The sequence below is a fragment of the Zonotrichia leucophrys genome, chromosome 29, assembly GCF_028769735.1.
Source record: "Zonotrichia leucophrys gambelii isolate GWCS_2022_RI chromosome 29, RI_Zleu_2.0, whole genome shotgun sequence".
Lineage (NCBI taxonomy): Eukaryota > Metazoa > Chordata > Aves > Passeriformes > Passerellidae > Zonotrichia > Zonotrichia leucophrys.
The window spans coordinates 3,478,031-3,503,360 of NC_088198.1; the positions used below are offsets into that span (position 1 = coordinate 3,478,031).

Sequence of the window (25,330 nt, forward strand, 5' to 3'; positions counted from 1 at the left end):
ACCCCGCGCCCCCCAGCCCTCACCTGGCGCGGGGTCCCCCCGTGTCCCCCCCGGCCCGGCCCCGCCCGCTCTCTCCGGCCCCCGGATGTTTCCCTTGCGGTCGGAGGCCCCGAAATAGCGCGGCCCCCGCGCTGGGTGCGCCGGCCACGGCCGCCCACGGGCCCCGCGGGACCGGGGGGGCCGGGGAGGCTCCGAGGGCTCGGAACGGGGCTGTGCCCCCCCAGCACCACCCACGGGGGGCACCCCGGTTTTCGGAGCCCCCCCAGCATCACAGAGGTGGGGGACAGGGAGGGTCGCGGGGCAGGAGGAGCCGGGGGACGTGTGGGGACATAGGGGCGGATGGGAGCCAGGGACCTGCAGGGACAGAGGGGCGCCCGGAATGGGGCTGGGGGCTTCCCACCCACGGGGAAGCCAGGGCAGGGTGGCCCCAGGGCTGAGCTGCGCCCACGGCCCCGGTGTTTCCTCCCACCCTTTAATTATCCCGGAATTATCCCTGGAAATAACCGCGGGGGCCGGGGGGGACACGGGCAGCGAGCCCGGACGGACCCCGGCGGGGACACACGGACCCTGGGCCGGCCGGACAGAGCCCGCGGGACAGCGGTGCCCCTGGGGGGACACGGGGGGCCGCGGGGGGACAGGGCGGTCCGTGCTCCCCCCGTGTCCCCCCCGCCATGTGGCTCCCATTGCGCTGCGGTGCCGCAGCCACATCAGAGCGGCGGCAGCGGCGGGGGCGGCACCGGGAGCCCGACCCCCCTCCGGCTGCTGAACGACCCCCCGGTTGCCGAGAGGGCCCCCCCAAGCTGCCACCGTGCCCCGCGTCCCCTCCAAGCTGCCAAAGATCCCCCCATGCAAATCTGGGGTACCCACGTGCCCCCAAGCCCAGGGACCACCGCGAATTGTCCTGGGACCCCTCCCCCCCCAAAGCTGCCAGTGTCCCCCCGGGCCCTGTGACCCCCCCGGTCCCCCCGCCCGCCGCTGTCCCCGGGCCGGTCCGCCCTGGCTCGCGCCGCGCTGCATTTCTGCGGTTCCCAACCCAAAATTGCTGGGAGTCGCCCGGCGTCGCCCTGATTCCTCCGCGGCCGCGACCTGCCGGGGGGGGTACCCAGAGGGACAATCGGGGGGTGGCAGCGGGGGTGGGGCACCCCAGGCTGGGCCCCCCCGGCTCGCCCCAGTGCTCCCAGTTTGCCCCAGTCCGAGGCTGAGGGTTCCGCTGTCCCTGTCCCGTGTGCCCTGAGAGGCCAGGGGGAGGTGGGGACAGGGCAGGCTTGGGGACAGCAGCAGAGAGAGCAGGGGCAGTGACAGGGCTGGGGACACGGGACAGGACAGCACCCTGATGTGAGCACCCCGGGGACAGGACACGGGTGAGGACAGGGTTGGAGACAGAGCAGGGCAGGGATGGGGGCACTATTGGGACAGGACAGGGCGGCTTTGGGGACATTGCGAGGGACACTTTTGGGGGCAGGACAGGGTCGGTGACAGTGTTGGTGCCAGGGCAGGACTGGTGCCAGTCAGTGCCCGGGTTCCACCGTGGCGGGTGACAGGACACGGCTGGTGACACTGTCGGTGACACTGTCGTGACAGTCGGTGCCAGTCGGTGCCCGGGTCCCGCCGTGGCGCCCCCGCCAGGCGGCAGCAAAGCCGCGGGCCCGGGGGTGGCACCACCCGGCCGCGACCACCGGGGGGCGCCCAAAAACACTGGGGAGGGGTCCCGGGGGCGCACTGGGGAGGGGTCCCCATGGGGGGCAGTGAGGGGTTAATGGGGGGAGGTCTCGTGGTGGGGGGGAAATGAGAGGTTAATTGGGGGTGTTAACTGGGGGAGTCCCGATGGGGCTTCGGGTGCTGATGGTGGGAGTCACTGGAGGGGACAAGGATCCTGCTGGGACTAAAGGGGTGAGGGGATTTAAACGGGGGGGGGGGCTAACGGGGGCAGGTCCTGCCGTGCCCCCCTCGACCTGCCCAGCCCAGCGCAGCCCCGGGGCTCAGGGCGGTGACAGGACGGGAACAGTCCCGGTGTCCCCCAGCCCTGGGGCAGGGCGTGCTGGGCCCTTTTGCCCCCAGGTGCCACCACTGCAGGTGACAAGGGGACACCGAGCGACCCCAAGAGTCTGGGGAGAGCAGGACAAGGACGGGGGGGACAGGGCATGGTCAGGACAGGGACAGGACGGGGACGGAACAGGGACCGGCTGTCCCCAAGCCCCGTCGGGTGCGGGGGCGAGGCCGCGGGGCCTTCCCGGGCTGTGGGGCGGGAATTGGGCCGAAAACACCGGGAAATGGGAAGGTCACGGACGGGGGGGCGGTTCTGATGCTGGAAAGCGAAACGAACGCCATTGCGTGTCCCTTGCTGTCCCCTCCCTGGAGTGTCGCTGGCCGCGGTCCCCGTTCGCCCCCAAACCGCTTGTTTTGATGTGAAAGGAAGGATTTGGCCCCAAACCCGCAAATCCCGCAACGCCCCCAAACTCCCCAAGCTGCGTTCCCGGGGCAAGGGCGGTCCGGGCTCCCCGCTGTGGCGCCCGCCATGGCGGGACAGGGCTGGGCGATGTCGTGACAGGCTCTGAGGTGTTCACACAGCCGCGGACCCGTGAGGACGTGTCGCACCGCTATGGCGGCTGTCGTGACACGGCCGAGCCGGCTTGCGGCATGGAGCGGGGACTCAGGGCTGGAAGCGGCCGCACGTAACCCGCGGTACCGAGGGCGAGGGGAGCCCCGGGAGTGCCCGGGGGAGCCCGGCCGGCTCGGAGGGATTCGAACACAACATGGCGCCGGCTCCGCCATTCGCCGCGCCGTCCCCCCAAGGGCGCAGCCCGGCCGCTGGCCCCGCCCCACCGCGGCGCCCATTGGCTCGTTTGAGACCGATCGGCGCGCTGATTGGCACCGAGCCGCGCCGCGGCTGCCGCCTCCGCGCTGGGATTAGTCGGCGCTACCATCAATATCCGCTCCTCTCCCGCCCCGCGGCGCGGCCCGCGCAGCCGGTTGGTGCTGGGCTCTGCCAGTTTCCGCTACGCCCCGCCTCCCGCGCTCCATTGGCGGCGGCGCACGTTCATCACGCCGCGGCCCGCGCCGCCGCGGCCGCGCCCATACGGGGTCTCCCTGCGAGCCCGCGCGGGCGCCGATTGGCTGAGCCGCCGCCCGCCCCCTCCCCCCCGCGCCCCCATTGGCCGCCGCCCCGCCGCGCTCCCCCTCCCCCACGGGGCGGGGCGCCGGGGGCGGGGCCCGCCCGCCCTTCTCTCCCCCCGCGCCGCGCCGCCCTCTCTTCCCATTGGCCGCGCCGTCCGTCGCTCCGCGGTACGCGCGGCGCCCATTGGCTGCGGGGGCGGCGGGGGCGGGGCGCGGGGCTGCGGCCGCGGCGCGCGGCCCCTCCCTCGGCAGCCCCTCGGCGGCACCGGCGGGTTCGGCCGCTCGCCCGCCCGCGCCCCCGCCCCGCCCCGCGCGCCCGGCCCGGCCCCGGCACCATGAGCGGTAAGGACGGGGCCGGGGCCGAGCGCCGCGCGGGGCCCCGGGCACACGCAGAGGCGGCGGCGCCCGCCCGCTCGGAGGGGCCAGAGGCGGCCCCGCCCCGCCGGGCCGGGCCCCGCCGGGCCGGGCCTCGCCGCGCCGCGCCGGGGGGACCTGCCGGGGGAGGGACCCGGGGGAGGGGGGAAGGCCTCGGGGGAGGGACCGGCGGCCGCGCCGGGCAGGGCTGGAGCGGAGGAGGGGGCGGCGGGGAGTGATGGGGAGGCCCCGGGAATCGGGGCTGGGGGCGGCGGGGGGGGGGGCGAGCTCCCGGGGGATCGGGCGCGGAGATGGCGGGGGAGGCCGGGGGTGTGGGCGGCTGCGAGCGCAGGCACCGGGGGGCTTTCCCCCGTTCCCGGGCACGGCGCCCTGCGGGGGCGGATGCGGGGCCCGGGAGCGGGGGGGCCGTGCGAATGAGCGAGCGGGCGGGGGGCGCTCCGCGTCCCCTGCCCGGGGCAGCCCCCGGTGCGGGGCGCTGGGGGCGAGGGCAGGAGCGGGGGGCGCTGCCCCGGTGGCCGGCGGAGGATGAGGAGGCTCCTGAGCGCTGGGAGAGGAAGGACTCGGTGGGAGCGGGGACCCCCGCGCCGCGGGGTGGCGGGCGGGGCAGCCCCCGGGCCGGACCCGCGCGGGGGAATCCCGGGGTGGATCCGCGGGAGGTGCGTGCCCCGGGCCGCGGGCAGGGCGAGGGGGAGGCCCGGGGAGCGCCTCGGCGGGGGCCAGGGAGTGTCCCGGGCGGCCGGGGAGGAGCCGCGCCTGGAGCAGGGCCGGGTCCTCCCCCCCTGTCCCGCTGCCAGCTCCTCCTTGGCAGCTCCCCGCTCCTCGCAGCCCCTTCCCGGCCGCGCCAGGAGCACACGGGCCCCCCAGGGCCAGCCCGCCGTGTCTCCTCCGGGCCTGCCGAGCCTCGTGCCGCTGCCCTGCCCCAAAATGTCCCTAACCGGGGCTGTCACTTCCCTCCCGCGCAGACCAAGAGAGCACCGAGGAGATGTCGGCTGTGAAGCCCGACAAGGGCGAAGGCGACGCCAGCAGCACGAGCAGCGCCGGCGGTGGGGAGGCCCAGGTGAGCGGGGGAAGGATCGGCCCCGCTGGCCCCGGGGATCCCGTGGCAAAGTCCAGGCCCGGGCCGAGCTGTTTGCTGGGCCCAGGCAAGCGTTTCGGCAGGGCAGGAAGAGGAGGGCGAGCGCTGCCAAGCAGCGCCCGTGGCTTCCCCTGCTCTCCTCGGAAACACGCAGTTCCCCTGCTCCCCTGACACCACGGGCCCCTGGCCCTCCTCCAGCTCGGGGAGCCCAGGAATGAGCCTCCTTCCTGGGGGTTTGTCCTGCCTCAGGGGGATTCCCCGCCTTGGGGGTGGAGGAGCCCTCTCCTCTCTTGGCTTTCCCAGGCAGGCTCCCTCCCAAAATGCTTTTCCGTGTGGGTTCAGGCTGTCCCGGCCTGACAGCCTTGTGCCTGGCAGTTGTATTTTTCCGGCTGTGGGTGGGTTTGTTCAGGAAGGAGTGTTTATCTTTTCCGAGTATGCTCCTCCCTGTTTTCTCTTATTAAGTTGGTCTTTTTTTTTTTTTTTTTTTTTTTTTTTTTTTTTTTTTGTTTCCCTATTTGTTTTTTTTTTTCACTCCGGGCCTGCCCCTCGGGCCTCCTCCCACCTCCATAACTCCTCCTCTCTCGTCCCCAGGAGTCACAGCCGTCCCCGCTGGCCCTGCTGGCAGCCACCTGCAGCCGCATCGAGTCTCCCAATGAGAACTCCAACAGCTCCCAGGGCCAGCAGGGCGGGAGCGGCGAGCTGGACCTGAACGCGGCCGCCGCCCAGCTCACCCAGTCGGCCAACGGCTGGCAGATCATCTCGGCGGGCTCCAGCACCCCCACGGGCTCCAAGGAGCCGGGCAGCAACGGCAGCAACGGCGGTGACGCCTCCAAGAGCCGCCCGGTCAGCACCGGGCCCTATGTGGTCACCTCGGCGTCCGGCCTGCAGAACCAGCAGGTGCTGACGGGCCTGCCGGGCGTCATCCCCAACATCCAGTACCAGGTGATCCCCCAGTTCCAGACCATCGACGGGCAGCAGCTGCAGTTTGCCACCACCCCGGCGCAGGTGAACGTGCAGCAGGATGCCTCGGGGCAGCTGCAGATCATCCCCGGCTCCAACCAGCAGATCATCACCAGCCGCGCGGGCGGCAGCAACCTCATCGCCATGCCCAACCTGCTGCAGCAGGCCGTGCCCATCCAGGGCGTGGGGCTGGCCAACAACAGCCTCTCCGGGCAGACCCAGTACGTGGCCAACGTGCCCGTGGCCCTGAACGGCAACATCACCCTGCTGCCGGTCAACAGCGTGGCCGCCAGCCTGGCCCCCACGTCCCAGACGGGCACCCTGAGCAGCTCGGGCTCGCCGGACAGCAGCTCCCAGCCGGCCACCTCGGGGGCTGCCAGCAGCTCGGCCAGCACGGCCACGTCCCAGGCCAGCTCGGGCGCCTTCTTCACCAATGCCAACAGCTACTCCACCACCACCACCACCAGTAACGTGGGCGTCATGAATTTCTCCACCAGCGCCACGGTGGGCACCAACATGCAGGCGCAGACCCCCCAGAGGGCCAGCAGCGTCCCCAGCTCGGACTCTCTGCAGACCCCGGTGTCGGGGGTGGCCCTGCAGCCGGGCCAGCAGAAGGAGGGCGATCAGAGTCAGCAGTCACAGCAGCAGCAGCAGCAGCAGCAGATCCTGATCCAGCCGCAGCTGGTCCAGGGAGGGCAGACAATCCAAGCCCTCCAGACCACCCCGCTGTCCGGCCAGACCTTTGCCACTCAAGCCATCTCCCAAGACACCTTGCAGAACCTGCAGCTCCAAGCCGTGCCCAACTCCGGGCCCATCATCATCCGCACGCCCACGGTGGGTCCCAACGGGCAGGTGAGCTGGCAGACCATCCAGCTGCAGAACCTGCAGGTGCAGAACCCGCAGGCGCAGACAATCACGCTGGCCCCCATGCAGGGCGTGTCGCTGGGCCAGACGGGCAGCACCAGCACCACGCTGACCCCCATCGCCTCCCTGCCCAGCGGCACCGTCACCGTCAACGCCGCCCAGCTCTCCTCCGTGCCGGGCCTCCAGACTATTAACCTCAGTGCCTTGGGAGCGTCCGGGATCCAGGTGCACCAGCTGCAGGGGCTGCCCCTGACCATCGCCAACGCCCCCGGTGAGTGCTCGGCTGCCCGCCAAGGAGAAACGCTGGACTCGGCCCGGCCGGGCTGGGCGTGGTTGGTGTCAAATGGTGTTGGTGGCCGGGGTGGGGCTTGTGCTGGCCCTGGGGATGGAGTGTGTTGATCGCCAGGAGACACTAAAGGCCTTTTTGGGGAGTTTAAGTCTTGGAAATAAAGGGAGGAGGTGGCAGTGGGGGCAAAGTGGAGAAGAAAGGGGACACTGGCTCTGTGCCACTGTCCTGCTCTGGAGGCCACCCAGGAGCCTCGGGTCAGGGCTGGGCTGAGGACCCGAGTGCAGCTCGGCTCCTTGGCTGAGCCTGCAAGGAGTCATGGCCGTAAAACACAGGGATTAACTGAAAAGCCCGAGAAAACAAACACAGTCACGGAGCTGCGGGGAATTTCCTCCCAGGGGCGGAAGAAAGGGCTCATTAAGTGTCTGGGTGCGGGACAGCGTGACCTCAGCGTGGCCCAGCCGGTCCCGTGGGCACGGGCACCCTGCTCGGATCCCCAGGGATCCACCCCACCGTGTCCCACGCCTGGGAAAAGCAGGATATGGAGTGTGGCAGCTGAGCTGGAGCCTGCTCGGCTGCTGCCGCGGAAGGGATCGGCTCTGGGAACGCTCTCCACTTGCTTTTCCACTGTTTTCCTTGGGGGTTTTTTTCCGGGTTTTTTTTGTGTTCTGGCTCTGGCTAAAAGGGGCTGTTGCTGGATTTAGTCACAGTTGAGAGGCAGCAGAAAATGTTGCTCAATCCAGCCCGAGCTTCCCTCTCGCGAGAGGCGGCTGCTGCTCCCCCGGGCTTGTTTTGCAGCATTATTTTGGGCTGTTGCTACAGCAGCTTGGCTCGCAGGCAGGCCACGGGTCACTCTAGCCTGGGGATTAGCCTGATCCTTGGATTTCCCGGAGCGCAGGGACCCGCGGGGCTCCCACAGGCGGGGCTGGCACCGGGGGGACACGCGGGTGACCTGCAGGGTCCCCTCGGTGCCATCCCCGCACCGGGGGCGGCTCCTGCCCGGCCGGGGCTCGTTCCTCCGTGCTCCCGGGCTCCTTCCTTGTTTTGAAGGCGCTGCAGAAAGGCATGGGCGAGCCCAGTTCCTGTATTCGTGCCTGGCTCTGCCCTCGGAGGAGGAACAGGGAGGAACGTTCTAGAGACCACCCATGCAACCGCCTCCTCCTCCTCCTCTTTCTCCTCCTCCTCCTTCTCTCCTTTTTTTTAGCTCAGCCGCTCTCAGCCCTTGATCTGCCGTGGAGAATTCCCCATGAGCAGCAGCAGCAGCAGTCGCAGCGGGGCCTCGTGGCTCTGTCCCCAGCCCTGAGTGACGCTGGCACTGTCGCTGTGACACGGGGACATTTTAAAGGAAAAGCCCGGGCAGGGTTCAGGGCGGTTGTTTGGGGAGCCCCAGCTCGGTGGGATGGTCCGGGAGGCTCCTGGGGTGAAATGGGGAGAGCTGAGGCCGGCACGGAGCTGCCTGGCGCCCGCCCAGGGACAGGGTTTGCCTCCAGCTTTCCCTGGCCGTGTCCCTCAGACGTGGCAGTGGGTCCCTTTGTCCCCCAGGCACCACCAGCCCCTCTCCAGGGGGTGCTGAGCCCCCCAGGCCTGTGTCCCTCCGGATCCGAGCTCTGCCATGGGAATGTGAGGGAGGGATTTGTTCCCAACGCTCCCCAATTCCCTGAGAGCTTTCCAAGCCTCCACGTGTGCTGGAATTTTCTGCTCCAGGCAAGGAGTTGGGGAGGGTTTTTGGAGCAGGAAAAGCTCCTCTGCTTCCGGGGGAGGCAGATGGAAAATGAGCCCTGGCTGGGGAGGGGACTGGGGCTGCTTTTCCTTGGGTTTGTGCTCCGGGGGAAGGAGGTGCCCAGGCAGTGCCACCCGGGCGGGCAGCGCTGCGTGTCCTGCCCCTTCCAGAGGGTTCTGTGTCCCCTCATGAGCCCCAGCGATGGGGGGCTGTGCCTCCCAGCCCCTTGGCTCTGTTGCCAATGAGGTTTTCTCCTGGTTTTTGACAGGGGAAAATCCCTCAGGGAGAAAGCAATACCTGAAAAGGTCTTTAAAACTCGGATTTTTTTCTTCCTGCGTGGAATGCAGAGCCCAGCTCTGTGCAGGTCTGACCCTGTGTTAATGGGGTGGCTCAGGGGCTGTTTCCTCCTCCTCCCTGGCCGGGCTGGGCAGGGGCAGAGGCAGGGGCAGGTCTGTGGCCCCAGGGGTGGCATGTGGGCAAACAGGCTCTGCTTCCACTGGCTGTGCCCCTGGGGAGGGCACCCAGAGCCAGGCAGGGGGGGTCCTCAGCCGGCAGCGCCCCAAAACCCTCCTGGGGTGGGATGGGGTCTGGGGCTCCGCCAGGGGCTGGGACACCTCAGAGGGGCCCAAGAGCCACCTCAGTGCCACCCCAGCCCGCCCAGGGAGGGGACATCCTGTGTGAGGGGGATGATGGTGGCGATTTTGTGACATCGCAGTTTCTCTTCCTCTTTTGCCCTAGGGAGGGGCTGTTCTGAGCTCGGTGTCCTTGTAGTGGCTCTGTCCCCATGTCCTTGTCCCTGGCAGAGCCCTGCTGTCCCCACGTCCCCGTCCCAGCCCTACCTGGCTGAGGAATGTGCTGCGTAAACAGGTGACCACCAGAGACGTCAGCACTGGAATTAAACACCCTTGTTTTGGGGGCACTCAAGGGATATCCCTCATTTTGGGATGTTTGATTCCAGGGCTGGAAAGAGCTGTTGGGTGGGGTTGGGATTTTCTGGGCAGCACGAGCTCCCTTCCAGCTCCTTGGGCGAGGATGTGGGGGAGCTGGGCCGTCAGGACCATCCCTGGTGGGCACAGGAGCCCTCGGCCACGTGTGCCACAATCCCCTCATGGCCCCCTGCTCCAGGGCCCTTCCCAGAGCCGGGCCCGTGGCACAAAGCCCCCATTGTGTGCTGCGTGCTGGTTTTTAAGGGCAGCCTTGTGGCAGGGCCTGGGTGAGGCATCCCCATGGCACGGGGAGGGGAGAAGGGAGCCGAGCCTGCCGTGACGCGCGGCCCTTGTTTGTCTCACCGCAGCCGTGACATCACGGCACAAACCAGCGCATTGTGAAACTTCCTGCTCTGAATCCCGGCCAGGCTGGACTTTACATCCCCTCTGGCTTCCTGGGCTGACCGCCATCCGTGTCCTTCCCTGGGGGCTGACACGAACCCCCAGAGAGCCTTGGTTTGCCTGGGAGGAAGGGGAGCGCTCCCGGCAGAGCCTGCCTTGTGCCGGCTTTGTGTGGCTGAGGTTGTGCCCCACACACGGTCCCCATGGAGGGGACACCCTGTGGTGCTGGGCCCCATGGGGCAGCCCTGCTGCTGGGCCCCATGGAGGGGGCAGTCTGTGGGTGCTGGGCGCCGTGGGGCAGCCCTGCTGCTGGGCCCCATGGAGGGGGCAGTCTGTGGGTGCTGGGCGCCGTGGGGCAGCCCTGCTGCTGGGCCCCATGGAGGGGGCAGTCTGTGGGTGCTGGGCGCAGTGGGGCAGCCCTGCTGCTGCTCCTTTTGCTGTCCCTGCTGCTGCTCCTTTCGCTGTCCCTGCTGCTGCTCCGGGCCCGGCTCGGCGGGGCTGGGAAGGGCCGGCGGCCGTGCCGGGCCGGTCGGACGGGTCGGGTGTGCGGCACCCACCCTGTGACTCCTCCCGGGACAGGTCCCGGCTCCAGGCCCGTCTGCCGGGCCCTGATCTGCCTTTTCCTTTTATCTGGGCCAGCCCCAGCCCTGCTGGAGCCCCGTCCTTATCGCCCCACGCAGGAGCCCCGTCCTGGCTCCCGCCTTCGGGGGAGTTTCCGCGTGGCTCCTCTCCAGAGCGTGGGCTCCCACCTCAGCCCGGCCGGCAGCCTCCAGACGGCTCCTCATCCCCTCCCACCCCGTCCCGGCAGGCCTGGGTCAGATCCTGGGGCTGATACAGGCGTCAGTTCCTCCTTGGGATCAAACACTTGGGATTTGTGGCTCAGGAAAGCTCCCGCTCCTGGTTGCTGTGAGGGAGAGGCGCACAGAGGCTCGGGTGAGGTGGGAGCCGCCTGCTGGGGTTCCCCACCTGGGGAATTACCTTTGCCTTGGAAATTATTGGAATTACCTTGGCAAAAGCCATGCATTTTCCTCCTGCCACAGGGATTTCTGCCTGGCTGGCAGGGGTGCTGTGGTGGGAGCTGCCTGTGCTGCAGGGTGAGCTGCTCTGGGTGCTTTCACCCCCGCCAAGGCAGGACTGGAGGCTTCATCCCAGTTTTGTGACCATTCAGGCGGGGATTTGAAGGGCACAGGGGCTCTGTCTGTCATCTGCAGCTCAACAGAGGCATTTGGCAAATCCCGGAGGATTCAGGGATCTGGCAAGGTGGATGATGAGGTGATTCCCTGCCTCAGCTCTGTCCCCGTTTACAGCCCACCTCCCTCACTCCATCGGCTCCATCCCAGTTTATCCCCTCTCCAAAGGACGGGTCGCTCATCCTGATGCACAGAAACCTCCAGCAATTACAGGAGCTGCCCAAGGAGTGGCCTCTGGAGTCATCAGAGTCCAAATTAAAGCCCAATTACTCACTGGGCTGCAGGCTTCCAGCCTGCCCCATCCCCTGGTTCCCTCTCCACGGCCCCGATCTCCAAGGAATTGCTGAGCCAGAGCTTGGCTCATTTACATGGATAAGCTCCTGGTGCAGATTAACTCGTTTGGCAAACCAGGGAGGGAATCAACCAAGGGGACATCGTTCCAAAGCCACTTTGTCCCTTTGTGCAGCTCTTGGTGTGCCTGGAGCAGCTAGGGTTTGTTCTGGGCAGGGCAGTGACCCCAAAAAACAGGCAGGGAATGGGGAGAACTCGAGTTGTGAGCTAGAAAATGTGGATTTTGGAGGTGTTTTCAGGAACACACCCGGAGAGGTTGGGGCTGAGTGTCCCAGGTTTTGCTTTTCTTTATTTTCACCCGAAAACTTCCTCGTGCCAGGAAGCCACGTCGTGCCTGGTGCCAGCTCTCCCCCCTCGCCCTCTGCCCAGGCACAGCTGCCAGAGGTGCAGAGTTTGCACAATCAGCCCTGCTCTGTTGGTTTTGGGTTTTATTTCCTGCTCTTCCCCTAAAAGTGAACACGGGGTCTGTTCCCCTGCCTGAGGCCGGCCGGGGTGGGTGTGAGAGCTGCTCCCTCCTCCCTGCCGAGCATTTCTCACCTCCTGGTAGTTTGCTAAATAAAGCAAACAAGCCCCAGCTTTTTCCTGCACAAGGAGCACCTTGTCTGCAGAGAATCCCCCGGCCAAGATTCCGGGGTTTGGGGTTTTTTAGTGGGACACCAGAAACTGCCCCGTTCCTGGGGCGTCTCAGAGGTCGCTGCTGGAGCTGGGCCAGGGGCAGCTCCCCTCTCCTGCCTTCCCAAAATCCCTCTTTTTCCCCAGGCTTTTTCCAGGGATTAAACCTCCTCTTGCTCTATTAATAATGTATTTTTGAGGGCTTTGCTGACCCGAGTGTGGAGCCTCCGGGGAAGCTTTAGTCTTAGCAGGGATGTGCATTAGGGGGGATAATAAACGTGAATTATCCTCTCTGCCCGTTTTCCCCTGAACCTGTCGTATCCCAGGGATTTCAGAGCTCCTGCTTGGGGTGGGATGATCCCTGCAGGTCGGGGATCTGCTGCCCTGGGTTTATGCCTCACTGAGAGGCGGCCACAGATCTCCAGCAGCAGGATTTGAGTTTGTTCCCCCAGCGCCGAAAGGCCAGAAAACGCCATGTAGGCTTTTGCCTCTTGGAGGATTGAAGCCATTCCAAGGCATCCTGGCTGGGTTCTCCCCTTCCCTGCTGCATTTTTGGGGAAAGAACTTGTGTTTCTCCTGGTTTGGGATTTTTGTGGGGGAGAGAAGTTGTGGTGTTTTTTTTTTTTTCCTTTTATTTTTTCTCGCTTTTATTTTTTTTATTTCCCCAGCAGCTCTTCCCATCCGGGGAAGTCTCTAATCCGTGGCTGGAGCACAAAGCTGTCGGTGCTGGCTTAGGGAGCTTACAAAGCCCTCCCCGGCCGGCTGCGTGCAGGGCTGTGACTGCAGACACGTCACGGAGCTGCAGGGAGGGCCTGGGGAGCTCCTGGAACCCTGGGGAGTGTGGCACCGCGGGCCAGCCTTCAAACCGTGTCCCTTTGCAGGGGACATTTCCTCCCCAGCACTGCCGTGCTGCCGGGGCTGAGGGCAGAGCGCAGGGCTGGGTGAGGGGACAGTCCTGGGCATGCCTGGGGTGTACGTGCCAGGTGGCATCCTGGCCGCTCCCGCCCTGTCCCCAGTGTGTGACAGCGCCGGGCTCTGCTCCTGGGGCTCTTTGGAGCTCTGGGTGTCCCTGGCAGGCCAGCTCTGCCTTTCCCAGGGAATCTGGATCCCTGTGGGCTGGGGGGCAGCCAACCTCCCACTGCCTCTCCTCCCCGGTGATAGAGGAGCCTCGGGCTGTGCTGGGAAGCTTCAGCTTGGATTTTAGGGAAGATTTCTTCACTTTCCTGGTGGCTCCTGTCCCTCCTGAACCCCAGGGATGTGCAGGGTGGCTCCTGAGCCCCAGGGATCTGCTCTGGTGGCTCCTGAGCCCCAGGGATCTGCTCTGGTGGCCCCTGAACCCCAGGGATCTGCCCTGGTGGCTCCTGAGCCGCAGGGATCCGTTCTGGTGGCCCCTGAGCCCCACGGATCTGCTCTGGTGGCCCCTGAGCCGCCGGGATCCGTTCTGGTGCCTCCTGTCCCTCGTGGAGCTTTGCCCAAGCGCCACTGACGCCTGCTGGCACTGGCACCAGCAGGGACTGGGGCGGTTGCTCCTGCCAGGAATTCTTCCTCATTCCCAGCGCTGTCTCCGGGTTGTGAAACTCCCTCCTGGCACCTCCAGGCGTGCCCAGCCTGTGCCTCATGGGGCATTTGAAATTTGTCCTTCTCCAACCCCCCTGGCTCCTGCCTCAGAGCTCCTGTGGGGAAAACCGGGATGGTAAAGGAGATTTCCCTGCCTGGCCGAGGTGCTGCTCCCAGCAGGGCTGCCCAGAAGGATCGTGGGCTGGGGTTTGGGAGTGCCAGCTTTGGAAAGGGCAGCGAGTGACCAGCAGCCCCAGGACACCCCCACTGGCCTTCCTGCTGCCTCCTCCTCACTGCAGCTGCTGGAGACAGCACCAGGAAAAGCCCCAGATGGGATTTTTGGGAATAATTCCTGCCTGGAGCTTCATTTCCCGGCCTTGGGAGAGCAACCCTGGAATGAGATAAAACCCCAGGTGTGCTTGTCTCAAACCTGCCACGTTCAGTGACAGCATGCCCTTCCTGTCAGGAAATTGGGGTGAAAAAGGTGGATTTGGGGCTGGAATCACAGCCCCTGGAAATAAATTAAAGACCTGGGCCAAAATGGGGGAAATGCAGAGTTCCAGGGGAAGCCAGGGAGAGCCCCAGGCCGGGGAATGTCCGGAAAGCCGAGGGAAAAGGATGGGGTTCGCCTCTGGCAGAGGAGAGCCTGGTTCCAGGGAGGAGCTGCTGTAACGTGCCTGTCCCTTGCCTTGCAGGTGAGCACGGGGCCCAGCTGGGGCTGCACGGCGGCAGCGGGGACGGGCTGGGCGACGAGAGCACGGCCGTGGAGGAGGGCGAGACCAGCCCCGACCCCCAGCCCCAGCAGGGCCGCAAAACGCGGAGGGAAGCCTGCACCTGTCCCTACTGCAAGGAAGGAGAGGGCAGGTGAGGCCCTGCCACCAGGAGCGCCCCATCAGCCCCACAGGGCCTCGTTTTATGGGGTTATTTGGGTTGGGAAGGGTCCCTCAGATCATCAGCTCCAGCTGTTCCCCCAGCCCTGGCAAGGCCACCCGTGTCCCCAAGTGCCACATGCACGTGGCCACCTGGGCTCCCCCAGGTCCTTTCCCAGCTTTCCAGCCCCAATTCCCCGTGTCCCATGGGGCTGTTGTCAGCCAAGGACAGGACCTGGCTCTCCCCAAACCCATCAGTCCCACAGGTCCGATCCTAATCCAGCAGCTTCTCCCCGTATCCCCTGAAATTCCCCCAGGTTTAACCTTTCCCTTCCCGCAGGAGCTCTGGGGATCCAGGCAAGAAGAAGCAGCACATCTGCCACGTGCCGGGCTGCGGGAAGGTGTACGGCAAGACGTCTCACCTGCGGGCGCACCTGCGGTGGCACACGGGGGAGAGGCCCTTCATCTGCACCTGGGTGCTGTGCGGGAAGCGCTTCACCCGCTCCGACGAGCTGCAGCGGCACAAGCGCACGCACACAGGTGGGGCTGGGGGCTCCGGGGGGCTCTGGGGGGGCTGCTCTGCCTCGTGGGGCAGCCTCAGGGATCTGTGGAGCTGAAATTGCAGTGCTGGCCTTGAGCTCTTGGGGCTGAGAGCCCCTCCAGAGCCTGAGCATTCTTGTGGGGAGGAATCTTTTCCCAAAATTCGAGCACCCTGCAGCGTTGGCCTTCATGTCTTCGCTCCAGGGCCTGACCCCCTCTCAGAGGGCAGGACCCCCTCCCCAGTCCCAGCCTTCCCCCCTCCGTCCCTCACGGCGCTGTCCCTCCCGCAGGAGAGAAGAAGTTCGCCTGCCCGGAGTGCCCCAAACGCTTCATGCGCAGCGACCACCTCTCCAAGCACATCAAGACCCACCAGAACAAGAAGGGAGGCGCCGCCAGCGTGGCCATGAACGTCTCGGCCGTCCCCATGGACACGGCGGCCTCGGCCGAGGGCAACGGCGGCGCCACGCCCTCGGCGCTGATCGCCACCAACATGGTGGCCATGGAGGCCATCTGCCCCGAGGGCATCGCCCGCCTGGCCAGCAGCGGCATCAACGTCATGCAGGTGGCCGACCTGCAGTCCATCAACATCAGCGGCAACGGCTTCTGAGGCTTCTGAGCGGCACCTCCAGCACTGCCCGGCCGCCTCCTCCACCTGAAGGCCAGAGCTATATATATATTTTTTTTTAATTTTGGCTTGATTCCCCCCCCCCCCTTTTTTGTCCCTTTTTCCTCCCCTCCTGCCTCTCCCCCCAACCCGAGGTCCCTTGGCGTCATCATGCCTTGGTCCTTTTAGCAAAAAAACAAAAAAAAAGCAAACAAAAAAAAACCCAACGACAGAAATACCAACAAAACAATACAAAAAAAAAAAAACAAAAACAAACACAAAAAAAAAAGAAAAAAAAAAAAAAAAAAAAAAAAAAAAAGAAGAGAAAAGATTCTATATTATTATTATATATATAAAAATATAAAATGTGTTCGTTTGAGAGAGGAGAGATGTTGCTGTGACCATGGCGTGGTCCCTTTGATGCCTTATCCTGGAGCAGGTCGGCCCCTCTGGGGCGCGCCGGGCGAGCCCGAGCTCCCCTTCCCTCCCCGATCCCATTTCCCACCAGAGCCCCCGACCCCGCCCGGGCTGTCGGCGCTTTGCTTTGAGGTGACTCTGTAATTCCTTTGGCATTCTCGGGGGGAGATCCCGCTGGATGTTTCACCCTTGGACTCCCACTGCCCTCCCCTGCCTTGGCAGGTGTTGTTTTTATTTTTTTTCTCAGATCTTGGTTTTTTCCAGCCGTTTTCTTGGCAAGGCTCCCTGTCCCGTGGGAGTGGAGTTGCTCCATGGGAAGGTCGTGGACAGAGGGGCTGGGACGCAGCCCTGGGGGGACAACTGGAGCCTCCTCGGGGGAGAAGAGTTGATTTTTTTTTATTACAGCCAGCATTGGAATTAATAATAATTATAGTAATAATCGGGAAAAAAGAGCATCTGCGGAGCTCAGCCGGTCTGGAGTGAGGGGGAAGCACCGCAGGGACACGAGGGACACTCGAGGGTTTTGTTGTGGCACCGCTGGAGGTGGCTCCTGACAAAGAAAAAGGGTGCTGGAAACAGGGACAGTTTTTAGAAAAACCCCCAAAAAGGGTTTTGCAGGATCCTGCTCCTCCCGCCGGGGGAGGGCTCGGTCCTTTCCGTTCTTCCTCCCATACCCTCCTCTTCCTGCCCCAGCCCCGTCCCGGCTGCCCTGCCCGGGCTCGTCCCCAGCGGGGCTCTGGGTGCAGGGGTGGATCCCCAAAAGGAAATCTGGGATTGTTCCCAGCAGCAGCTCTGGGGCGAGCCCAGCAGGGCCTGAGCGGGGCAGGGGCCCACGAGGGGACCCCCAACTTCCCTGCTCCCGTTTTGGGGTCGGGGCAGTGGGGAGCCCCCCGGCATGGGAGCTGGTCCGTGAATCCCACCTGCCCGGGCCGTGCATCCCCACCTGCCCGGGCCATCCCCACCTGCCCGGGCCATCCCCACCTGCCCGGGCCATCCCCACCTGCCCCGTGCTGTTCCCACCTGTCCCCCCAGGGCAGGTGCAGAGCAGCCACCCCACGCCCCCTCAGTGCTTCCCGGCCCGGCCCGTGTCCCGCTGCCCACGGTTGTCCCGGGAGAAGCTCCAGCCGTGCCAGGCGCCCGGGGAGGAGCCGCGGTCCCTCGGGACAGCCGGAGCTGCCCCATCTCCATCCCGAGCTTGGCTCCGCTCGCTCGGCAGCTCCGGGAGCCGGCGGGAAGCAGGAATCTTGTTTTGATTTGGGGTTGGTTTTTTTTTGTAAAAAACACGCAAAAAAAGGAAAGGCAGCAGAAGCTCCCCGGGGAGGGGGCGCAGGGCCCGGCCCCCCCGGCTCTCTCTCTTGATATCTATTTTTGCATTTGTATATTTTTATATAGGAAACTTTAAGCATTTGTATTTTAATAACCCTGTGAAGCACTATGAGCTCCCCCCGACCCCCCCCAGCCCGAAATCCACAAAGGATTAGGACAAACAACAGGAGGTTTCTTAATTTAATGGTCAATTTGGTGATTTTACCCCCACCCCGACGCCCCCCGAGCCCAGCTCTGTCCCCAGAGGGGATCAAGTGCCAAACCCCAGCCCGGCTCCGGCGCTGGGATGTCCCGGGTGGTGTCCCCGGTGTCCCCTCCCTCCCCGTGGACTGTCCCCAAGGAGCTCGGCTTTCCTATGGAAAGGGACCCGAGGAGGGAGGGGGACCCCGGGGACCCCCGGGGGGCTCTCTCAGAGCCTGGGCTGCTCCCCTGCGGTTTTTGGGGGGATCAGAGCATTTTGGGGGGGTCCACACCACCAGCGCTGCTCCCAGTGCCGGGGGGTGGGGGGCAGCTGGATCCCACCGCCCCCATTTTGGCTCTGTTGGCACCGGGGTCCCCTCCCTGCTCCCGGCACCCCAAACTCCCCCAGCAGCCCCCAGACCCCCCCAGCCATTCCCGGGACACAAAACACAAACGTGCCTTGACAAGGGGGTGTCAGGCTGGGGTGAGCCCCCCTGCTCCGCTCCCCCGCCCCACAGAGGGGCTGGGGGGGCTCTGGGGGCTGCCCCCTCCCCCAGCTTTAATCCACTGTCACCCCTTCATTCCGGGGGGCCGGGGCCGGTTCTCTATGCAGCGGGGGGGTCCTGGGGGGTCCAGCCCCCCCAAACTGGCAATAATTCTCTCCCTGTTTGATCTCGTCCCGTCTCTGTTGTTTTAATTTGGGGAAGGGGAGGGGAGGGGGGGTTGGTTTTCACAAATCCGGTGGCTGATGTCATAAACCTCCCCCCCCAAAGGCGATTTTTTTTGGGGGGAGGGGGTGGTGGATGATTTTTTTTTGGGTCCCAAAGTGCTATTTTTTTGTACAAAAAGACTTAGATGAAACTGTTAGTTTTGGGGGGCTCCTTTGTAAATGGGGAACGACGAGTTCTTTTTGTAATAAACACAAGTCGCTGGCGTTGTCTGGAAGTCTGAGGGGGGGGTCCCTTGGTGGGCACGGCCGGTTTTGGGGGGTCACAGGCCGGTTTTGGGGGGTACAGGGGACACTGAGCCCCTTTTGGGGGGTCACAGGCTGGTTTTGGGGGGTGCAGGGGACACTGAGCTCCGTTTGGGTGATGCAGGGCAGGGGGCCAGGCCTGGCTGCCCCCCTCCCACCAGACACCCTGGCTCTCTCCTCCCTGATGCGGGGGCAGCACCTTCCTCCTCCTTCTCCTTTTCTTCCTCCTCCTCCTTCTCCTTTTCTTCCTCCTGCTCCTGCTCCTGCTGCTCCCGCTCGCTCCTCTTCCCACCGGCCCCGCGGAGGCTCCCATGGGGCGCCCAGGTGGGTGCTGGGGGGGCTCAGCCGGGGCTGGGGGTCCCTTTTGGGGGGTTCAGAGCCCCCCCTGGTGCGAGGTGTCCCCTGGCAGGTCCCCAGAACCTGACCTGCGTGTCCTACAAGCACCCGAGCGTGCGGGGCGCGCTGGGGGACGCGGGGGGGGCGGCGGCCGGAGCCGTGCGCTGCCCCCCCGGGCAGTGCTGCGTGGGCATCTGGAACCGCAGCCACGCTCTGGTGCAGGGTGAGACCCCCGGGACCCCCGGCCTGGGCAGGGGAAAGGGGGAGACCCCCGGGACCCCCGCTCTGGGCAGGGGAAAGGGGGAGACCCCCGGGACCCCCGCTCTGGGCAGGGGGAAAGGTGGCTGCGCTTTGAGCCTGCCCCGGGAGGGGTTGGAGGGGCAGAAGGGGATGGGGGAGGCTGGAGGGGTTGGTCCTGCCCCAGGGGGGGATTTGGGGTAGGATGGAGAGCCTGGTCCTGCCCCGGGGGGGGATTTGAAGGGATAGAAGGGGCTGGGGCAGGACTGAGGGCTTTGGTGCTGCCCTGGGGGGGTCTTGGGGAGGCAAAAGGGGTCCGATCCGGGCCGGGGGGGGCAGGAGCGGGGGCTGATCCGGGCCGGGGGCACTGGGGAGGTTCTGGTCCCTCCCCAGCGGCTCCCTTGGCCTTGGCCTTGAGCAGCGGCTGCGGCGGCGCTGGGGAGGAGCCGCTGCGGGCGGGGGGGGACCCGCACGGGGGTCCCACCTGTCCCCCGCCCCCCGGGTGACCGTGCCGCTGTCCCCAGGCTGCTGGGGGGGCCGGGGGGACGCCTGTCCCTCGGCCACCTGCGCCCCCAGCCCCGCGGGCCACCCGGGCAGCTCCGTGCTGCTGTGCCTGTGCCACGGCCACCTCTGCAACGGCAACGCCACCGGGCCCGCGGCGGCCACCGGCGGGCTGGGGGGGCCCCGCCAGGGCCCAGGTACGGGGCTGGGGGGGTGCTGGGGGGCACTCGGGGCTGGGGACCACAGCGCACCCCGGCACCTTCAGGGGACCCACGGGGCACCCCGGCACCCTCAGGGGACCCACGGGGGGGTGTTGCCGCCGCTGGGGCCGCGGCGTCCTGGCCCGAGCACGGCTCGGCGGCAGCAGCCCTGCCCCACGGACCGAGCACACGCACACACCAATGTGCTGGACGGGGAAATGGTGTTTATTAACGGCGGAACTGGGTGATTTATAACACGGGGAACGGTACGGTACCGGTAATAGGGGAAGGATTCTGCCTGAGCGTAACATCGCGATATCTTGAGCGTGACATCGCGATATCTGCCCGCAGGGGGATCCATGGGAGAGCCTGGGGTTCTCAGGGCGCTGTAGGGGAACCTGCAGGATCCCCTGAAGCTGCAGGATCCCCTAAAGCTGCAGGATCCCCTAAAGCTGCAGGATCCCCTAAAGCTGCAGGATCCCCTAAAGCTGCACGATCCCTTAAAGCTGCAGGATCCCCTGAAGCTGCAGGATCCCCTGAAGCTGCAGGATCCCCTAAAGCTGCACGATCCCCTAAAACTGCAGGATCCCCTAAAGCTGCAGGATCCCCTAAAGCTGCACGATCCCCTAAAACTGCAGGATCCCCTAAAGCTGCAGGATCCCCTAAAGCTGTAGGATCCCCTGAAGCTGCAGGATCCCCTAAAGCTGTTGGATCCCTGAAGCTGCAGGATCCCCTAAAGCTGTTGGATCCCCTGAAGCTGTAGGATCCCCTAAAGCTGCACGATCCCCTAAAGCTGCAGGATCCCCTGAAGCTGCAGGATCCCCTAAAGCTGTAGGATCCCCTAAAGCTGCACGATCCCCTAAAGCTGTAGGATCCCTTAAAGCTGCAGGATCCCCTGAAGCTGTAGGATCCCCTAAAGCTGTAGGATCCCTTAAAGCTGCAGGATCCCCCAAAGTGTCCCCCACCACCACCCCGGACCCCCGGGGTCGAGGGGCTTTGTGTCACCTCGGTCTCTGTCCCCAGTGGCCGGCCGGGGCGGGTCCTCGGGGACCCTGTGGCTGCTGGGTGCCAGCCCCCTCCTCATCCTCCTCATCTGTCTCGGTGTCCTCGGTAGGGACGGGGACACGGCGGGGACGGGGGGACCCCCGGGCACAGCCAGCCCCTACCCCATGTCCCCTGGCTGTCCCCAAAGGCCACATCTCTGGTGTTCCCAGAGTGGGTGGAGGTGGGGGAGACCCCAAGTGTGGTGTCACACTGTCCCTGGGGCGGGGGTCCCCGGTGTCCTTGTGACTCCCTTGGGTGCGGTGTCCCGGGTGGGTGTCCCGGGTGGGTGTCCCCCGGGATGCCACATTCCCCACACCCCCTGCCCGGCGAGGCGAGGGGGGGCTATTGGTCCCTGGTGCCCCCAGGTGCCGTGTCCCTGATTTGGGGGGTTCCTGTGGGGGGGTCCCCGGATCGGGGTGTCCCTGGTGTCCCCCATCCAGGACTGCGCTGGACGAGGGCCCGCGCGGGGCAGCCACCGCGGGGGGGGCGGAGAATCGGGGTCCCCCCCCCGGAGCCCCCCAGCCCGGACCTGCCTGCGCTGCGCTTCCTGCAGGTGCGGGGCACCCCGGGGCGGGGGACACCCACGGGGTGAGGGACACCCATAGAGGGACACCCACGGGAGGAGGGATAGCCACAGGGGGAGGGACGTCCTCCGGGGGACACCCACGGGGTGAGGGACACCCATGGGCCAAGGGACACCCATGGGCCAAAGGACACCCAGCGGGGCAGGGGACACCCAACGGGGGCACCCAAGTGGGAGGGCAGGGAAGGAGGTCATGCTGGGAGGGGGCACCCACATGGGGAGGGGATGTGGGGACACCCATGGCAGAGGGAGCATCAGTCCGGGGGGGGCACACAGCGCTGAGGGACCCCCAGAGGGGGTCCCCGTGTGGGGGTCCCGTTGTGCTGGGGCCGCCCGGTGCCAGCCGCGTCCCCCGCGTGTGTCCCCGCCGCGGGGCAGGTGCTGCAGTCCGGGCGCTTCTCGGCCGTGTGGCGGGGCACGCTGCGCCAGCGGCCCGTGGCCATCAAGGCGTTCGCGGCCGGGGCCCGCCGGAGGTTCGCGGCCGAACGCGCCGTGCACTCGCTGCCGCTGATGGAGCACGAGAACGTGGCCAGGCTGCTGCACACGCGGGCGGCCGCGCCCCGGGCCCGCGGGGGGCTCCTGGTGCTGCAGCTCTACCCGGCCGTGCGTCACCCCGGGGGCTGGGGGGGACTGGGGAGGGGGTAACAGGAGTTGGGGGGGCTCGGGAGATATGGGGGGCAACAGGGGTGGTGTAACAGGAGTTTGGGGACTTGGGGGATACTGGGACGGGGGGGATAATAGGAGTTTGGGGGGCTCGGGGGCCTCGATTGTAACGGGGGCTTGGGGGGCCTGGGGGTGTGCAAGGGATTGAGGGGGCTTGGGGGGGTGCGTGGGACGGTCGGGGAGCACAGCGGTGGGGATGGGGGCGCGGTGGGGGGACATGTGCGGGAGATTCTGTGGGTGCCCCACGTCCCCTCCCGTGTCCCTCGCTGTCCCCAGGGCTCCCTGCGCCACTTCCTGGGGCAGCACGTGGGCACCTGGGCGGGCAGCGTGCGCCTGGCGCTGTCCCTGGCCCGCGGGCTGGCCTTCCTGCACCAGGAGCTGTGGCGTGACGGTGAGGGTGGCACCCCTGCTGTCCCCCGTCCCCCTGCCTGGGGCTCCCCTGCCCTGTCCCACTCTGGGCTCTGCTCTGGGTTCCCCCGGCCCTGCCCCTGTCCCTGTCCCTGCCCCGTCCCCCCGTGACCCCCGGTGTCCCCAGGGCTGTACAAGCCCAGCGTGGTGCACCGAGACCTGAGCAGCCAGAACGTGCTGGTGCGAGAGGACGGCACCTGCGCCATCGGCGACTTCGGGCTGGCGCTGGCGCTGCCACCGCGTGCCCAGGACAGCGCCGGGAGCCGGCACAGCGTGGCCATCCGCAAGGTGACGGGGGGACAGGGGGGACAGGGATGGGGTGGCATGGGATGGGATGGGATCCATGGGATGGGATGGGATGGATGGGATGGGATGGGATGGGATGGGATGGGATGGGATGGGATGGGATGGGATGGGATGGGATGGGATCCATGGAATGGGATGGGATGGGGAGGTGACAGCCCTGGGTTGGGGATGGCACGCACCCTGGATGTCACTGGCAGTGTGGGCTGTGGCTGCCAGCTGAGCCCGTCCCTGGCCCTGGTGGCCCCGATGGCCCCGGTGGTCGCGGTGGCTGTGGTGGCCCCAGCAGCCCCGGTGGCCCCAGCGGCCCCGGTGGCCCCGAGCCCCACGCTCAGGGCCCGGTGTGGCGCAGGCGGGCACCCAGCGGTACCTGGCACCCGAGATCCTGGACGAGAGCCTGGACCTGCGGGCCTGGGGGCGGGCGCTGCGCCAGGCCGACGTCTACGCGCTGGGGCTGCTGCTCTGGGAGATCCTGTCCCGGTGCCAGGCCCTGAGCCCCGGTGAGCCCCGCGCTGCCCCCGCGCTGCCCGCGGCCCCCCGGCCCCGCTGACCCCTCTGGCCGCCCCGTCCCGCCCCGCAGGAGCCCCGGTGCCGCCGTTCCGCTTGGCCTACGAGGCCGAGCTGGGCTCCAGCCCCAGCGGGGCTCAGCTGCGCCGCTTGGCCGCGGACGAGAGGCGGCGGCCGCTCATCCCCCCGGCCTGGCACCGCACCCCGCAGGTCAGAGCCCCGCGGCTCCGGGAGCCCCCCGGGTGGGCGCGGACAGGGGTGACCCCCGAGGGGGACAGGGAGTCCGGGGGGGGTCCCAGCCTGGGTGCCCGGGGGTATTTGGGGTGCCCGGGGATGCTGAGGGTGCCCAGGGTGCCGTGCCCGTGCTTTGGGTGTCACCCCGGGGGTCTCAGGGGGGTGCGGGGTGGCTGAGGATGCCCGAGGGGGTCTCAGGGGTGTTTGGGGGGTCCCTGCCCTGGGGTCCCCTCCCCGCTGGAGCGATGGTGCCGAGGGCACCGGGGGCTGTCCCCGTTCGGGGGTGACATCCCCGGGTGACATCCCCCGCCGACCCGGGGTGGGTGGGGGTCCCACAGGCCGGGGGGGCTCTGCCGGAGCTGCTGGAGGATTGCTGGGACCCGGACCCCGAGGCGCGGCTCTCGGCCGAGCGGGCGCTGCAGCGGCTCCAGCGCTTGGCCGCGGGACCCGCACCGGCCCCGGGGGACCCCGGCCCGGGGGCCGCCCCCCGCCAGGTGCGTGCGGGGAAACTGAGGCACGGGGCGGGCAGGGGGACACCGGGAACCCACCGGGGATCTGCGGGGAAACTGAGGCACGGGCAGGGCATGGGGACACCGGGAACCCACCGGGGATCTGCGGGGAAACTGAGGCACGGGGACGCCGGGAACCCACCGGGGATCTGCGGGGAAACTGAGGCACGGGCAGGGCAGGGGGACACCGGGAACCCACCGGGGATCTGCGGGGACACTTAGGCACGGGGCGGGCACGGGGACACCGGGAACGGGGCGGGAGGGGGCAGGACGAGACTCCGCCCCTGGGAGGAGCCCGAGCCAAGCCCCGCCCCTGGTGCAGCCCCGCCCTCCTTCCTTCCGGGAGGGGCCGCGGCCGGAGCGAAGGTGGGAGCGAAGTCCCAGGACCCCCCCACGCACCCCAAACCCCAAATCCCCCCCGCACCCCAAACCCTCTGACTCCCCCGCAGCCCCCCCGCCGCCCGGCCCCATCCAGTGCCGGGGGCGCCCCCCAAACCCCTGACTCAGTTTACCCTGGGTGCCGGCGGGGGTTCGGGGGGTCCCCGCTCACCGCCCGTGCCCCCCCTCAGGTCCTGGAGTCTCCCCCCATGTGGAACCCTGGTGCAGGTACAGGGGGACGCCCCAAACTGGGGGGGCTGCCTTGACCCCTCAGGGGTCAGACTCCCCCCTCAATCTCCTCCTTTCCCCCCCCAGGACAGCCGCCCCCCCCCAACCCCGCGTACCCCCCGAACCCCACGTACCCCCCCCAGGTCCCACCCCCCAACCCCGTGTACCCGCCGCCCGCGGCGCCCCCCAACCCGCTGGGGGGGCCGGGGCAGCCCCCGTACCCCGCTGGGCCCCCCCCGTACCCCCCGGGGCCGCCTCTGGCCCCCTCGGGCCCCCCCTTGGGCCCCCCCCTGCCGCAGCCCCCCCACCCGGGGGTGCTCCCGCACCCGGGGGTGCTCCCCTCGCTCCCCCCCGGGCTGGACAAGAAGGCGGCCAAGAAGATGAAGAAGAGGATGAAGAAGGCTCACAAGAGGCACAAGGTGGGGGGGACCCGGGGAGGGACACGGGGGGTCACCCCCAGACCCCTCGGTGCGGGGCTCATGGCTCTGCTGTTCCCCCCAGCGCTCTTCGTCCTCGTCCTCCTCCTCCTCGTCCAGCAGCTCCGACTGAGGCACCCCCAGGACCCCCCAGAATCACCTGGGACCCGCCAGGACCTCCTGGAACCTCTGGGACCACCAGGAACCGCCTGGGACCACTTGGGGACCCCCATCCTGTCCCCATGTCCCCCATCCCCTGCTGCCGAGGGGGTTCCGGGCTGTCCCCGCTGTCCCCCAATAAAGCTCTGGGACACCCCAATGTGCGTCAGCGTCTCCTTCGCGCCGAGGGGCCTGGGCTTCGGGGGGACACAAACCCCAATGCTCCCAGGGAGGGGGGGGCTGCCCTGTGCCCCCTGTGCCCCTATTGCCCCCAGCCCTTCCT

The 25,330-nt window shown here is 67.1% G+C and overlaps 2 protein-coding genes and 1 long non-coding RNA gene across 7 annotated transcripts; all 3 read left to right on the forward strand.

Moving 5' to 3' along the window:
* Positions 1-151: 151 nt before the first annotated feature.
* On the forward strand, positions 152-15,665 carry SP1 (Sp1 transcription factor). Of its 4 annotated transcripts, none has more exons than XM_064734684.1 (6): positions 152-276; positions 4,452-4,546; positions 5,156-6,659; positions 14,128-14,296; positions 14,642-14,841; positions 15,132-15,665. In XM_064734684.1, the coding sequence occupies exons 2-6, from the start codon at positions 4,472-4,474 to the stop codon at positions 15,446-15,448; spliced, it is 2,265 nt and encodes a 754-aa protein (XP_064590754.1). In that variant the 5' UTR covers positions 152-276; positions 4,452-4,471; the 3' UTR covers positions 15,449-15,665. The 4 variants fall into 4 exon arrangements, with proteins under 4 accessions (XP_064590754.1, XP_064590751.1, XP_064590752.1 ...); XM_064734681.1 differs by lacking the exon at positions 152-276 and adding an exon at positions 3,387-3,456; XM_064734682.1 differs by lacking the exon at positions 152-276 and adding an exon at positions 3,833-4,052.
* A 2,868-nt stretch (positions 15,666-18,533) lies between these two features.
* On the forward strand, positions 18,534-24,585 carry AMHR2 (anti-Mullerian hormone receptor type 2). Of its 2 annotated transcripts, none has more exons than XM_064734687.1 (12): positions 18,534-18,665; positions 18,751-18,900; positions 19,439-19,612; positions 20,639-20,725; positions 21,025-21,212; positions 21,621-21,845; positions 22,182-22,296; positions 22,441-22,601; positions 22,969-23,116; positions 23,197-23,333; positions 23,696-23,851; positions 24,436-24,585. In XM_064734687.1, the coding sequence occupies exons 1-12, from the start codon at positions 18,653-18,655 to the stop codon at positions 24,508-24,510; spliced, it is 1,629 nt and encodes a 542-aa protein (XP_064590757.1). In that variant the 5' UTR covers positions 18,534-18,652; the 3' UTR covers positions 24,511-24,585. The 2 variants fall into 2 exon arrangements, with proteins under 2 accessions (XP_064590757.1, XP_064590758.1); XM_064734688.1 differs by having other exon boundaries at positions 21,100-21,212; positions 24,436-24,584.
* Positions 24,586-24,758: 173 nt separating this feature from the next.
* Positions 24,759-25,207, forward strand: LOC135459087 (uncharacterized). The gene is made up of 2 exons (XR_010442965.1): positions 24,759-24,891; positions 24,974-25,207. It is a non-coding gene; the product is annotated as an uncharacterized LOC135459087 (long non-coding RNA).
* Positions 25,208-25,330: the final 123 nt, after the last annotated feature.